The sequence below is a fragment of the Eretmochelys imbricata genome, chromosome 2, assembly GCF_965152235.1.
Source record: "Eretmochelys imbricata isolate rEreImb1 chromosome 2, rEreImb1.hap1, whole genome shotgun sequence".
Lineage (NCBI taxonomy): Eukaryota > Metazoa > Chordata > Testudines > Cheloniidae > Eretmochelys > Eretmochelys imbricata.
In genome coordinates, this window is record NC_135573.1 from 242,490,581 (window position 1) to 242,504,128 (window position 13,548).

A 13,548-nucleotide genomic window follows, 5' to 3' on the forward strand; every position below is an offset into this window, starting at 1 on the left:
ATATACTTTGTGAGTTTTACAAATAAGCCTTTTATGGTCTAAGTATGTAAAAATGTTATGCAGCTACTTCTGTAGTTTTTACTAGAGTTCAAAACTAGGGCATTACATTGATGACTATGACACTTGCAATGGTGAAAGGTGTAAGGTACTCAGCTGGCAGCTCACTTGCCTTTGGGGTTGCATGTTCCTGTAGGGAAGAACAACTAATGTAATATTCTTCCTCCCCCCGTCCCCAGCACTTAATTTTGAGATATTCAAGTAAGATATCCCAATTCTCTACCTTGTGATAACATAGGTCTGAAATAAGTTACATATTTCTTTAGTAAACTATTTTTTCCAAGCAGAATTGAAGTTTAGGTGCAAAAATATGATAAAACTATGACCTTCTTTGCTATTTAAATAGTGAAATTCACCCCTCACAGAGGGCCAGCACAAATCCTGTGCACCACTCAAGCATCCAAGGGGGGACTTAGATGTGCACAGACTTTGTACTGGCCCTCTGCACCCACGTGAATTTCATTCATGGTGAGCAAAATGTCTCAGGTGATGCCTACTTAACTGGTGAAAGGGTGTAACTCTGGAACCAGGAGATTCTGAAACTGTTGGAGTTCAGCAGTTTGGATAAAGAGAAAATGGAAGAGGAAGGAAGTGTAGCTCCAGCAGCAGGGGGAGAAAGATGGGAAGCAGGGAAAAACTGTCCGGGAAGTGAGGAAAGGAAAGAGATGGAACAGAAGAGGCCAAGAGAATGAGAGAAATTGGCAGGAAATAGGACAAGTATTGAAGTCAGTTGGAGAAGGTGAAGGACCTTGTGGTTATCACTCCTCTGAGCACTGAGTAGGGAGCAAGCTGCCTGAGCTTGTCTATCTAAATATAGGAATATGTTAGTCTCCAATAAATAAATTCTTCTCCTCACAGCTCTGATCCGGAGCATTACTTTTCTCATGTGAGTAGTTCTACTGTCTACAAGTCACTTATATATTTAAGTGTTTGTAGGGCCGGGGACTCAAGAAGTGGTTACTTCTGGAGAAGACTTTCTCCCATGACCTTCAGCCCACAGGGGAGTCATGCTGGCAAGTAGAAATCCTTTCATTACCACTATCCATGCAAGTGGTATAGGACAAAGTGTGTCAGGTTTACAGTGTAATTATGAGAAATGTTTCCTATGGCCCTGATATAGCAAAATGCTTAAGCGTCTGCCTAAGTCCCACTGAAGTCTAAGATGATAATGGCATAAAGAATAAACGTAAGAGTTGTCACTTTGGATGGGCTATCACCAGCAGGAGAGTGAATTTGTGTGGGGGGGTGGAGGGTGAGAAAACCTGGATTTGTGCTGGAAATGGCCTAACCTGATGATCACTTTAGATAAGCTATTACCAGCAGGACAGTGGGGTGGGAGGAGGTATTGTTTCATATTCTCTGTGTATATATAAAGTCTGCTGCAGTTTCCACGGTATGCATCCGATGAAGTGAGCTGTAGCTCACGAAAGCTCATGCTCAAATAAATTGGTTAGTCTCTAAGGTGCCACAAGTACTCCTTTTCTTTTTGCGAATACAGACTAACACGGCTGTTACTCTGAAACCCGTATAATGTTTGCAGATGATACCAATCTGGGAGGGATTACAAGTGATTTGGAGGACAGGATTAGAATTCAAAATGATCTTGACAAACTGGAGAAATGGTCTGAAATAAATAGAATGAAATCCAATAAGGACAAATGCGAAGTATTACCCTTAGAGAGAAATAATCAATTGTTCAAATACAAAATGGGAAATGACTGCTTCAGAAAGAATACTGCAGAAAGGGATGGGGGGGGGGGTATAGTGGATCAAACTAAATATGAATCAATGTAATATGGTTGCAAAAAACTAAACAAACCCAGCTAAAACAAAAAGAACATGATTCTGGAATGTATTAGCAGGAGTGTTGTAAACAAGATGTAAAAAGTAATTCTTTCACTCTACTCGTCACTGATAAGGCCTCAACTGGAGTATTGTCTTCAGTTCTGGAGTATTACTCAACTGGAGTACTGTCTTCACACTTTGGGGAAGATATGCACAGCCCAGAGAAGAGCAACAAAAGTGATTAAAGGTCTAGAAAATGTGACCTTTGAGGAAATATTGAAAAAGTAGGGTTTCATCTGGACAAGAAAAGACAGAGGGGACATAACAGTTTTCAAATACATAAAAAGTTGTTACAAAGAGGAGGGTGATAAGTTGTTCTCATTAACCACTGAGGACAGGACAAGAGGTAAAGGGCTTAAATTAAGTTAGGGAAATTTAGGTTAGATGTTAGGAAAAACTTCCTATCTGTCAGGGTAGTTAAGCACTGGAACAAAATTACCTATGGAGGTTGTGGAATCTCGGTCATTGTCTAACCTGTTCTTAAAAACCTCCAAGCACCTGTCAGGAATGGGCTAGATAATACTTAATCCTGCCTCGGTGCAGGGGACTGGACTAGATGATCTGTTGAGGTCCCTGCCAGTCAAACATTTCTATAATTGTACGTGCAGGCTTTGATGAATTGGAGCATAAATCTGCAACTGGTAGTCTTTGCAGTTAGGCAAAAAGAGGATGAAGTTCACTCTTCGGGCCAGCTGAGGGCACTCCTAGCTGCTCATTAACATGCAGCAGTAAGACAAAAGCCAGAGCCCATGTTCCTGCCATTCACATATACACACACCACAGGCCAAAGGAAACTTGTTCTGGACACTGATTTTCATCAGACACTAGTTTATTTGTAAGGATTTTTCATTTGAGAGTTGTTCATAAGGATTTACCAGCTATTTGGGGAAAGGAAGAATCAGTTGCTCTCCCAATCAGTTTTTATTTCAGATTAACATTACTCAGGCAGTGCATCTTAATGTGAGCCTGATTAAATAAACATATTAATGATAACCAGTCACTGGAGAGCCTCAACACACTTTGAATTTGGACTATTTAGGCTAAAGTTTCCAGCTTCTCTCATTTCTTCTTTTCTCCTTTGTTCTGTACTACCTTGTGAACCTATTTTCCTCCTTCCTCTCTCATGCCTGAACCCAGAGAAACCCATTCAATATGCTGTTTTGTGTCTCTTTTAATTACTCTCTTCAAATCACTCCAGATCTCAGAATGAATTATGTATGCATCTCTGACCTATGCCCCAAAGGTTGTAAAATTTAAAGATAGCAGTTTGATTGCTAGCAGAGGCTGTCCGATCCACTGGTAGACTTGGTGTCATAGCTCAGAAAGTGTGGATGCATTTAGGGCTACTGAAGGTAGAAGATCTAAAATCAAGTGTGAGAAAAAAGGAAAAGATGACCACTTAAAGCACAGGACACAGAGTCAGAAAACATGGGTCCTATTCCTAGACCTGCAACAGAATGAATGTCAATGTAGGGTAATCTCTTCCCTGTGCTTGCTTCCCATGGGGACTTTTGTGAGAATTAATTCATTAGTGCATGTAAAGTGTTTCGAAACCATAGATTAAAGTCCTTGAGCAGTGGTACCCAAACTTGTTCCACCGCTTGTGCGGGGAAAGCCCCTGGGGGGGCCGGGCTCGTTTGTTTACCTGCCGCGTCCACGGGTTCGGCTGATCGCGGCTCCCAGTGGCTGCGATTCGCCGCTCCAGGCCAATGGGAGCTGCTGGAAGCAGTGCAGGCAGAGGTCCCTCGGCTGAACCTGTGGACGCGGCAGGTAAACAAACCAGCCCGGCCCCCCAGAACCTTTCCCTGCACAAGCAGCAGAACAAGTTTGGGAACCACTGTCCTATAGGAATGAAGATATTATTATCCCAGCCTTCAGAAGGGTCAGTTCAGTGTTGGATCTGAGATAGTAAGTAGTCTCTAAGGCAGTTTGTCAAACCTAAATCACATTAAATTATAACTCCATATTTTAAATACCAGACACTATGATAGTGTGAAAAATGTCTATGATGTAGTGCACAGTTCCTGCTTCAAGGCAACTGCACTCAGCTATGAGAGTTCAATACACTACAGTGATGGGCACTCTCATAAAAACCTAGACAGACAGAGCTGTCTGGTAATTTAAACATATTGAAAATGGACCCACCTTGTAAGAATTGTCCTCTATCCTCCTCCCACTATGCTCAGGAGGAATCTGTTTCCTTAGCAAATAACCTCTACTATGAACCTGGACTTTCTCCTCCTGGCCTGAAGCAGCCTTCACTCCACAGCGTTTTGGCTTTCCTTGAGGTCCTACATCTGTCTTTTTATTTACTCCACATTGGGCAGAGCATTTAGCCTACACCAATCTTTAGGCTCCTTGCACTGCATTTGTTAATTTATCAGAAAGACCCTAGCAGAGGCATTGCTATCAGCTCTTGCATTTTTATGTACTGTTTGGGAAGAAAAGTATTGCAGGCTTGAGATACACATCCTGTTTCTGTTCTGGAGCTTTTACAAATTAAATTGACAGACTGTGCATGAGCCTCAGAAGCGGGCAGTGGTAGCCTGACCCCACCGAAATCAATATGAGTTTTGGTACAGCCTTCACTGAGGTCTGGATTACCAGCTTTAGAATCCTGCTCTAACTCAGACACGGACATCTGCTCTGAGCTTGGGCACTTGACTTTGCCCTTCAGCCTTAAGTTCCCTTCCCCATGTAAAGATGAACACAGTATTGCTTATCTCTCTCCATAGGGTGTTGGTAAAGTTTGTCAAGCACAAAGAACTCTAGAGTTAGAAAGTACCAGGATATTTTGCTTTCTAAAGTATTATACAGGAGGATTCCACAACAGACACTCTATCCTCAACACCTCTTTTCAAGCATCTCTTGCTTTTGTTGTGACTATTTAAATAAGGGCGTGGTGTGGGGGGGTAGTTATGGCATGGGCCAAGGTAAGTTTCCCAGAATGCCTGGCTCTTAAACCCACATCATACCTTTTCAATATAGTTATACAGAAAACCCTCCTGCCGACCCAAATTCCAGTCTCACTAACTCATTATAATCATCTGTGGCAGCTGTTGGCACTGTTCATGTCAGGGAAAACTTCAAGCAGGGGCCAGAAGACTAACATATAGCTCCAAGGGAACCAACCCTATGGTGTGTTGTTATTCATTAACATGCTCTAGTACACCTGTGAAGTTCTGCCTCCTTAAAAAGCTACAGCACTGCATTGGCATTATGGATAACAACCCACATTTTCCTTTTGAAAGACCATATAAGGAAAAGAGTCCAGGAAGAGAAAAAGTTTAAAAGGTACATTGGCCCATAGATGGGTGGGGGATAAAGTAAGCACAGTTCTTCCCATTTACCCAACTCAGCTTGGATACTAAGCTATAAGATCCTCCTATTAACTCCCTGGGGCTTCACTGAGACATCCAACTTTTCAAATGTTGTCACATAATCAGTTATGTAGAAAGCTGTATAATTTATAGTCTTTGCATCAGCTCTCAGTTTAAACATATATATCCTGACCACTCTGTGCTTACCATATTAATTGTATCCTTGTGTAACCAATGTACCTATTAGAATGTGGCCAGGAGGTGGCACTGTAATATAAATTACTGATCAATGGTTTTAGTCCTTTTTAAGAAATATGCATTACATGCGTTTCTCCTGTGATTATTTTTTAGTAACTGTCTTGTAACTTTAGGTATATGGTAGATTGTCACCACACATTAAACTGTTCTGTAATAATTCACAGTACCCCATTGCTTAGTTTGATCTGGAAACTGAGTCAGATTTTGAACACTGATGAATTGTGGTGGAATGACTTGTCATTGTTGAGTTGAGAAACAATGCAGTATGGTTTGTTTCAGATTTCTCTTTTCTTGTATTTCTAGTACCTTCCTATTGTTCCTCTAAAGCCCTTATTGCATATAACTTCTCCAGCCCAAACATGAGTTTTGATTTTCTAGCTTCAGACACACTTCATTGTCATTGCACCATTGTTCAGCTCTGACCCTATTTCCCACTGCTAAAAGCAAAGCCAACTGCTAACTAGCTTTGAGTCAGCTATTATGACTATGAGGTGAACCTCCATCTCTAATAATACTGACAATTTTGCAAACTACTTAATGGTTATAATAAAGTGAAATAAATGGTACCTGTGCTGAAGAGGCAGTAGGAGGACTCAGGGTTGTACTAGTTGGCAGGATATTTCTCAAACAATTAGGTAGCTGGTAAGCTACTAACTACAAAGTCTTCATGGCTTTTTAAACTTTGTGTGCATAATCAAAGGAGGTTCCCTCAACTGGTGCTTAGGCAGGTCAAGCCACAGAGCCACGTTACAGCTTTTTGCTAAAAGTGCTTTTATGGCAGTACTTGGGTGTCCTGCTACAGCAACCACATGCAGACATAACTCAACAAACTCTTGTAAAAATACTTCAGAATAAGTTTCTTCAAACTTTGATTCTAGAGTTGACTGTAGGTAGAGGAGCCCACATTTTATCTGGCAATAGATACTAAAATATATGACTTTATTAAGCATTCCTTAGTAGGAGGAAACTCCCTCCATAACCACATGGAGGTTTTTTTCCTAAGTGCTAGGTAACACCCCATTCATTTTATATGTGGTGCACATGGTGTAGGAAGTATGTTTTTAAAACCACAATCTGACTCACCTAAAGAAAAAGGCACGTCTGTAACGGTCTTGTTCAGCTATCTGTTATTGAAATAAAATATTATTCTAATACAGGCTTTGCTACAATGCTGCATAAAGAGCACTAGCTAGAAGTCTTAAAGTGAGGTGTATTCCTTGTAACTATGAGCCACTTCAGTATTGTTTGTACACAGAGGTAGCAGGGCCAGCCCTTTTGTGCACCCCCCTTCCCCTTTATGATTCAAGTAACACTATAAAACTGCAAAAAGAAAAGGGAGTACTTGTGCACCTTAGAGACTAACAAATTTATTTGAGCATAAGCTTTTGTGAGCTACAGCTCACTTAAAGCTTATGCTCAAATAAATTTGTTGGTCTCTAAGGTGCCACAAGTACTCCCTTTTCTTTTTGAGAATATAGACTAACACAGCTGCTACTCTGAAAACTATAAAACTGGAAGTTCCTGTTTAGTAATGGGAACTCCTGAAGGGGACACTAAAATCAAGTCAAAACTCACTGGGACAAAGTTTTTCCCACCAATGATGATTGATGCCTATGTCATTAGTAGGGCAGCTGCCCATCTCTTATCTTGATTGACAGGTTAATAAGGGACCTGGGGCTATCTTTTCATTGCTAACACACAACCTCACCAATTGCTTTTAAATTATTACTAATCTCTCAGAAAATAAGCAGAATGAATAAAAATATCTTTCTGGAGCAAAGAACTGTCTACTGCAGCTTTTACTTCTCATGGTCTACAGAATCCTAGTTCTGAAAACATACCAGAATTTAGTCATTAATTTCCCAGCAATAAAGGATTTTTTTTTTAAAAGAAAAACTTTTAGTTTATAATTTGCTTCAATTAGGAGTAAAAAAGAGAAGGGAGTTTTGTAGTGCAATTGTCTTGCAAAGGAAAATGCTTTAAATTGGGTAGATTATGTGAGCAGACCACCTGTAGGGCATTCATGCCTTTTTTCTATACTGCTCCATCCCATGCCTTGCTGCCTGCAGACTGGCTAACAATGCAGGGAAAAAGCTGTTTAAAAGGCTGTTCTCCCTTTTCCCTCTGCTGTTCACTAACTGTTACAAGTCTTCCTCTTTTTATTTTAAAAAAAGCCTCACATCTCTGTAATTGAAGAACTTTAAGGCTCCATGGTGGCCAATTCTGCAACAAGAGGAACCCAGCAGCAGGGAAAGAAACTTCAGACTATACATCATGTTTGGAGAAGAGAAAAGATCAAAGTTTTTCCAAACTCAAAAGAGACCAAGTTCCCTACAGATTAACCCTATTCATTTAGCTCCTCTTAAAGGAATGATGTTCTGAGCCACTGAGCAGACAGGTAAAAAGTTCAACAATTGCTAAAGCATTCTTCTGTTAATTCAACAGCCTTCTGCTCAAATAAATTAGCTTAGTCTTGACAGAAGAACAATACCTTTTCTTTTGAAATAGGACCATATTTGATATACAAAAGTTAAGTATGAAAGGTTAAGATGTTAACCTGTTAGTTTAATCTGTTAAGGAAAGACTAATCTAACACTTCTTAACTCACTGTTCTACTGTAAAACATGATCTATGGATTTGAAACATTAACCTTTACATGTTAGCAGTATGCAGCCCCTCTAAAATCAGGTGCTTACAAAAGACAGACAATAGCTATGAAAGGTAGTGTGAGTGTTCACATTCCTAAAATAACATCCATTTTACAGGATACATAACAAGGCATGTGGGAGATTACTGCCTCCTACAATTTTAGTTTACATACAGTGTGATGGCTTACAAAGCATAGAGCAGCAAAGAATTATTGTAAGGCACCTCAGGTTTTAGGACATTCAACAAGTCAGTCTAAAAATTTGTTTTTCTTCAAAAAAAACCAGCCCTCACATTTTAATTTAGATAAGTAACTGCATTAAGGATTGCATTGCTAATATAGCTTATAGTGACATCTTTCAGTGACAGAGTTTACTAACACCATCTGGAATAAGCAGAGTAGGAGGAGGGGGAAGCTTGGAAAAATCATTTATCAAAAGTCATTTTATTGACAAAATAGAATACTCAAATATTTGCTCTTACAGGGGGAGCCTCTAAACTTTTTACAAAAAAAATTTACAGACTGTATAGCTTTGGATATATACATATCTTACATATTTGTACAAAGTAACAAATAATTATATAAATACATCGTTTACTGCAAAACCCGTATTTATTTTGGGTGTATAATTAAGACATGATTTGTGTGTGTGTTTAAGGCATTTGCCTGGTCATTAAGAATACCCAAAACCTGTAGTCCCATCAGGCCATCAACCTCCTCCGTTGGACTGGGTGTGGGGAGGACCCCTGCTGAAGGAAGATCTACTGCAAGTCCAGAGACAGAATCCGAAGCTGCTTCTTGTCCTGCTCGCTGCAGAAACTGCTGAGCCTCCTCCACCTTTTTCTGTCGGCACAATAATAAGCTGACGCCTTGAAGTACATGCTCCCTGCATATGAATGGAGACGGGGAGGGAGGGGGCCAGTGCTTGGGGCCTCTGCCGGCTGAATTGTTCTGCACAAGCCGTGGCTAATGGGGACCATTAGGGGGTTCATCAATGGCACCAAACAGTGAGGGAGCATTTCATACAGGCCAGCGCCCCCCGCTCCCTACCACGGGCCTCTCCAGCTCTCACACTTGAGACAAGGGCATCTGCTTGGGATAGGACAGCGAACTGGCGGTGCCCGATCTCCACGTTAAGCCAGTGCTGACATCGCTGTACATGGAGCCGCCGCCGCCGCCGCCTCCTCCTCCTCCCCCCAGTCCCCCCGCCGCCGTCGCGGCAGCTACCTGCCCCCCACCCCCTGCCGCCGTGGGCCCGGCGCCTGCGGCTCCCTTGCTCGCCCAGCAGCAACGGGTGCAGAGGGCCCTCCAGGACTCCAGGGTCTTCCCGGACCAGACCCAGAAGCCGGAGGTGATGCCCACCACCAGGCACATGAAGTACTTGAGCATGAAGACGGCGTAGTCGGGGCGGCGGGCCTGGTCGGGCTGCTGGTCGCGGAGGCAGGGGCAGTTGTGCGTGGCCTCCCAGCGGGGCCGGTTGTGCTGCTCGTAGAAGAGGCAGGCCACCACGCTGGCGGCCGGCACGGTGTAGAGCACGGTGAAGAGCCCCAGGCGGATCATCAGCTTCTCCAGCTTGTGCGTCTTGGTGGGGCCGCCCTGCTGCTTGATCACGCTGCGGATGCGGAAGAGCGAGACGAAGCCGGCCAGCAGGAACATGGAGCCGATGGCCAGGTAGATGAGCAGCGGCGCCAGCACGAAGCCCCGCAGGTTCTCCAGGCTCTGGTTGCCCACGTAGCAGATGCCGGCCACGGGGTCGCCGTCCACGGAGCTGAGGGCCAGCACGGCGATGGACTTGACGCTGGGCAGCAGCCAGGCGGCCAGGTGGAAGTACTGCGCGTAGCCGGCGATGGCCTCGTTGCCCCACTTCATGCCGGCGGCCAGGAACCAGGTGAGGGAGAGGATGACCCACCAGATGGAGCTGGCCATGCCGAAGAAGTACACCAGCAGGAAGACCACGGTGCACAGCGCCGGGCCCGTGCTCTCGTAGCGCACGTGCTCGGCCCCCGCCAGCTCCGGCTGCAGCTCCGCCGCGCCCCCTGCCGCGCCCCGCCCGCCCGCAGCCCCCGCCGCGGCGCTCCCGCCGGCCCCCGCCGCTCCGGCCCCGGCTCCGCCGGCTCCTGCCCCGCCGCTGCACGCCACCTTCTCGTGCCCGGCCACCAGGCGCACCAGGTAGCCGAGCGAGACGAAGAGGTAGCAGGCGGCCAGGAAGATGATGGGCCGCTCCGGGTACTTGAACCGCTCCATGTCGATGAGGAAGGTGGAGACGGTGGCGAAGGTGGAGAGGAAGCAGAGCACGGACCACAGGCCGATCCAGAAGGCGGTGAAGGCGCGCTCGTCCGGGCTGAAGTAGGGGTTGTGGCAGGGCAGCGCGCAGTTGGCGATCTGCCCCGTCTTCACCCGGTTGTAGAGCGGGTGACGCTCGCTGGACACCGACACCATGGGCGCCCGGCACTGGCAGCCCGGCTCGCAAGGGGGAGGCGGCCGGGGCTTGCGGGGGAGCTCGGCCGGGGGCGCAGCGGCCGCGGGGGGCCTTGCGGCGCCCCCCGCCTTCCCACCGCGGTGCGGCGGCTTGGCCGGGGGCGGCGCGGCGGTGGTGAGGTCGGTGCGGTTGTAGTCCATGCACAGCGTGTCCGGGTTGCCTTGCTCCGGCAGGCGGTCGCAGCGCATCCTGTCGGGCCAGGCGAAGCCGTACTGGCGCATGAGCGGGGCGCAGCCGGCCTTGGCCCGTTCGCAGACGCTGCGGCAGGGCGGCAGCGGCTTCTTATAGTCCTCCAGGCAGATGGGGGTGTACATGCTGCAGAGGAAGAAGCGCAGGTCGGCCGAGCACTGGATCTCCACCAGCGGCCAGAACTGGTGCACCTCCAGCCCCGCCTCGTCCTGCGTGTCGTGGTTGAACTGGTTGGGCATGTAGGTGTAGTTATAGCCGATGCCTTTGCACAGGGGCACGGTGATCTCCTGGCACGACAGCTCCTTGGCCGAGGCGACGGCGGCGGCAGCGGAGGAGGCGGCGGCGCTGGAGCGCTGCAGCAGGGAGAAGGCAGCGAGCAGCGAGGTGATTTCCAGCAGGTAACTCCGCTCCATGCTCGGGGAGAGGAGGCGGTCGCCCGGTAGCTCCGAGTCCGCTCTGCCCCCTAGTAGCGGAAGGCGCCGGGGGCACCGCAAAGGCCCGGAGGAATAGCCTCCCCCAGGGAGAGCAAGCGCCCCGCCGCCGGGGCTGTATCGCCCTGCCGGCAGCCCCGCGTCCCGTCTCTGCCCGCCGCAGGCAGGGCGAACCCCCGGGCTCGCTGTTGCAGGTGCCAGGGAACGCACTGCCACCCTCCGCGGGGCTCGCCTGGCCGGGAAGGACACAGCCCCGGGGACGCCTCTTCTCGCCTGTCCGGGGCAGCGGGGAGCCCCGCGCACAGCCCCCGTCAGTGCCTCCTGCAGCGCTCCGGGTCCAGGGACCGGCGCGTAGAGCCCGCGGGGGGCGTGCGCGCTCAGTCCGCTCGGGGGAGGCTTCGCAGCCGCTGTCTCCTCTCCTGTCGGCTCGGGGGCTGCATCCGCTGCTCCAGCGGCCGCGGCGCTCCCGGCCGGGCGCCGCAACTTTCGCCTTCAGTCCCTGCGGTGCCCAGCCAAGATGGCTGAGGGCTCCCTGAGCCACGGACCTGGCCCCCGCGGCCCCCAGCAGCCGGCCCGAACCACCGGGGGAGGGGTCCCCGGTGCCCCTGCAGCCGCGCGAGCTTCCCGAGCCCGCAGCAGCACGGTCCGGCCGCAGGCGCTGTAATCCCCCCGCGCCGCTGCGGAGCCACCTGGGTCTCGGCAGCCACAGCGCCCTTTGCACAACTTCTCGCTCTCGGGCCCCGGCAGCGCCAGGCCGGGCACCGCGCTCTCATGAATATTTATACCGAGCGCTGCCGGGCCCCGCCCCTCGCGCCCCAGCCACCTATCACGCGGGCTCCGGGCGGGGAGCAGGGAAGCCGGCCCGCAACCTCCCTTAAGGTGGAACGGACTCAGCGCTCTGCCCTCCGCACCTTGTTTGCGAAATCCGCTGTGCTCCTTCTCCCCCAGGATTTTCTAGGGACGATGTCTGTTCCTTTAAGGTGCAGTTTATTAGCTGTAAATGTTTCCTGGCAGACAAGTAGTGAAGAGAATTCTTAAACAAGGAAGAGAAGACTCCCTTCTAGTTTGGGGGCATTTCTTTTCCTTTTCGTGGTATGGTTTCAGAGACCTCTGGCTACTGCTTTGCTTAGGAGTAAAAATAAGTTTTCATCTGTGTTTTAAAATCCTCTACTTATCAAAGCGCCAGGGTTCCTGAGAATGCATTCCCAGTGAGCGTCGATCTTCAGTGGTTTCTGCAAACAATGTAAAACATTGCAAGTATTCGCTTCTCTATCTATATTAGAATATACTACAAAATATTAAGGCCAAATCCCAACCAGATGGAGGTTGGACCTGCAGACAAGCCTGGGAATAGCCTCCACTGGCTGAAGTGGGAATACTGGTGGCAGAAAACCGTGCTCGGGTAGATGTAGCCTCCTGGTCTTATATATTTTGTTGGGGTTTTTAAAATCAGCGCTTCTCTAAAGCCACCGTACCTTTTAAGCTGCCATACACAATACATCTGTCCAAAAAAAAAAAAAGGGGGGGGGGTAAATTATTAATGATGTCAGCTACCACCAAGGATATGTAGTAAATAAAGCATAAAACAAAATTTTAGCCTGAGATTATTAAAAAAAAGTCATAAAAATGCACTCACCAGAGAGAGCAATTCATTAAGCTGATATTTATATGGAATTTGAGTTATCCCAGTGAAACTGACAGCTGGTTAAATTTTGTGTGTCATTTTAGAGAGGCTGTGCTTCCTCACCAAGAGCTGCTTAAAATAGATACTGTTTACACTTGGTGGCAGGATCATATCGCCCTGCAATGGAAGTTTCAGTAGGAGCTTGGATTCTACGCAGTGGAACACAGATAAGTTCAAGTTTACCTCAGTCTCTTGCCCGGAGAGAGGGCAAGTTTACAGTGTTGTTGAGAATTGTTTTGCAACAGCACAGATAAGGATTAAGGGCAGCTGATGGAGCGCAGCTCCATATGCTGCACATGATTTAGTTATTCCTTAGACTGTCAGAGCCAATTCTGAATGAATACAATGTAGGCCTTGGGGGACTCACCTCTAAATCCCGACATAGTCTTTCAGTCATTACTGGTACCTGGGGGTCAAAGAGCATCGGTAGTTTATATAAATGCCTATGTTTGTGCCCCCAAATTGTTACCTCTTTAGGGTCCAGATCTTTGTATCAACTGTAAAGTAGAAGTCTCTGCTGAGTTCAGTGATGGGGGGGGGGGGGGGGGAGGAGAAGAGAAGATAGTGACATTAAGAAGAATTTCTGCTTAAGTGATGGCAGTGTCACTCTTAATGTTTAAAGTTTAAAGTCTATTCAT

At 47.4% G+C, this 13,548-nt stretch overlaps 1 protein-coding gene across 1 annotated transcript; it reads right to left on the reverse strand.

The window, feature by feature from the left end:
* Positions 1–8,608: 8,608 nt before the first annotated feature.
* FZD8 (frizzled class receptor 8) lies at positions 8,609–11,951 on the reverse strand. The gene has a single exon (XM_077809480.1). It carries the CDS (start codon positions 11,206–11,208, stop codon positions 9,196–9,198), a length of 2,013 nt encoding a protein of 670 aa, XP_077665606.1. The 5' UTR covers positions 11,209–11,951; the 3' UTR covers positions 8,609–9,195.
* Between the last annotated feature and the right edge of the window lie 1,597 nt (positions 11,952–13,548).

Coding starts and splice junctions, on each gene's coding strand:
- FZD8 (XM_077809480.1), bottom strand. CDS start 11,208: ATGGAGCGGAGTTACCTGCTGGAAATCACCTCGCTGCTCGCTGCCTTC.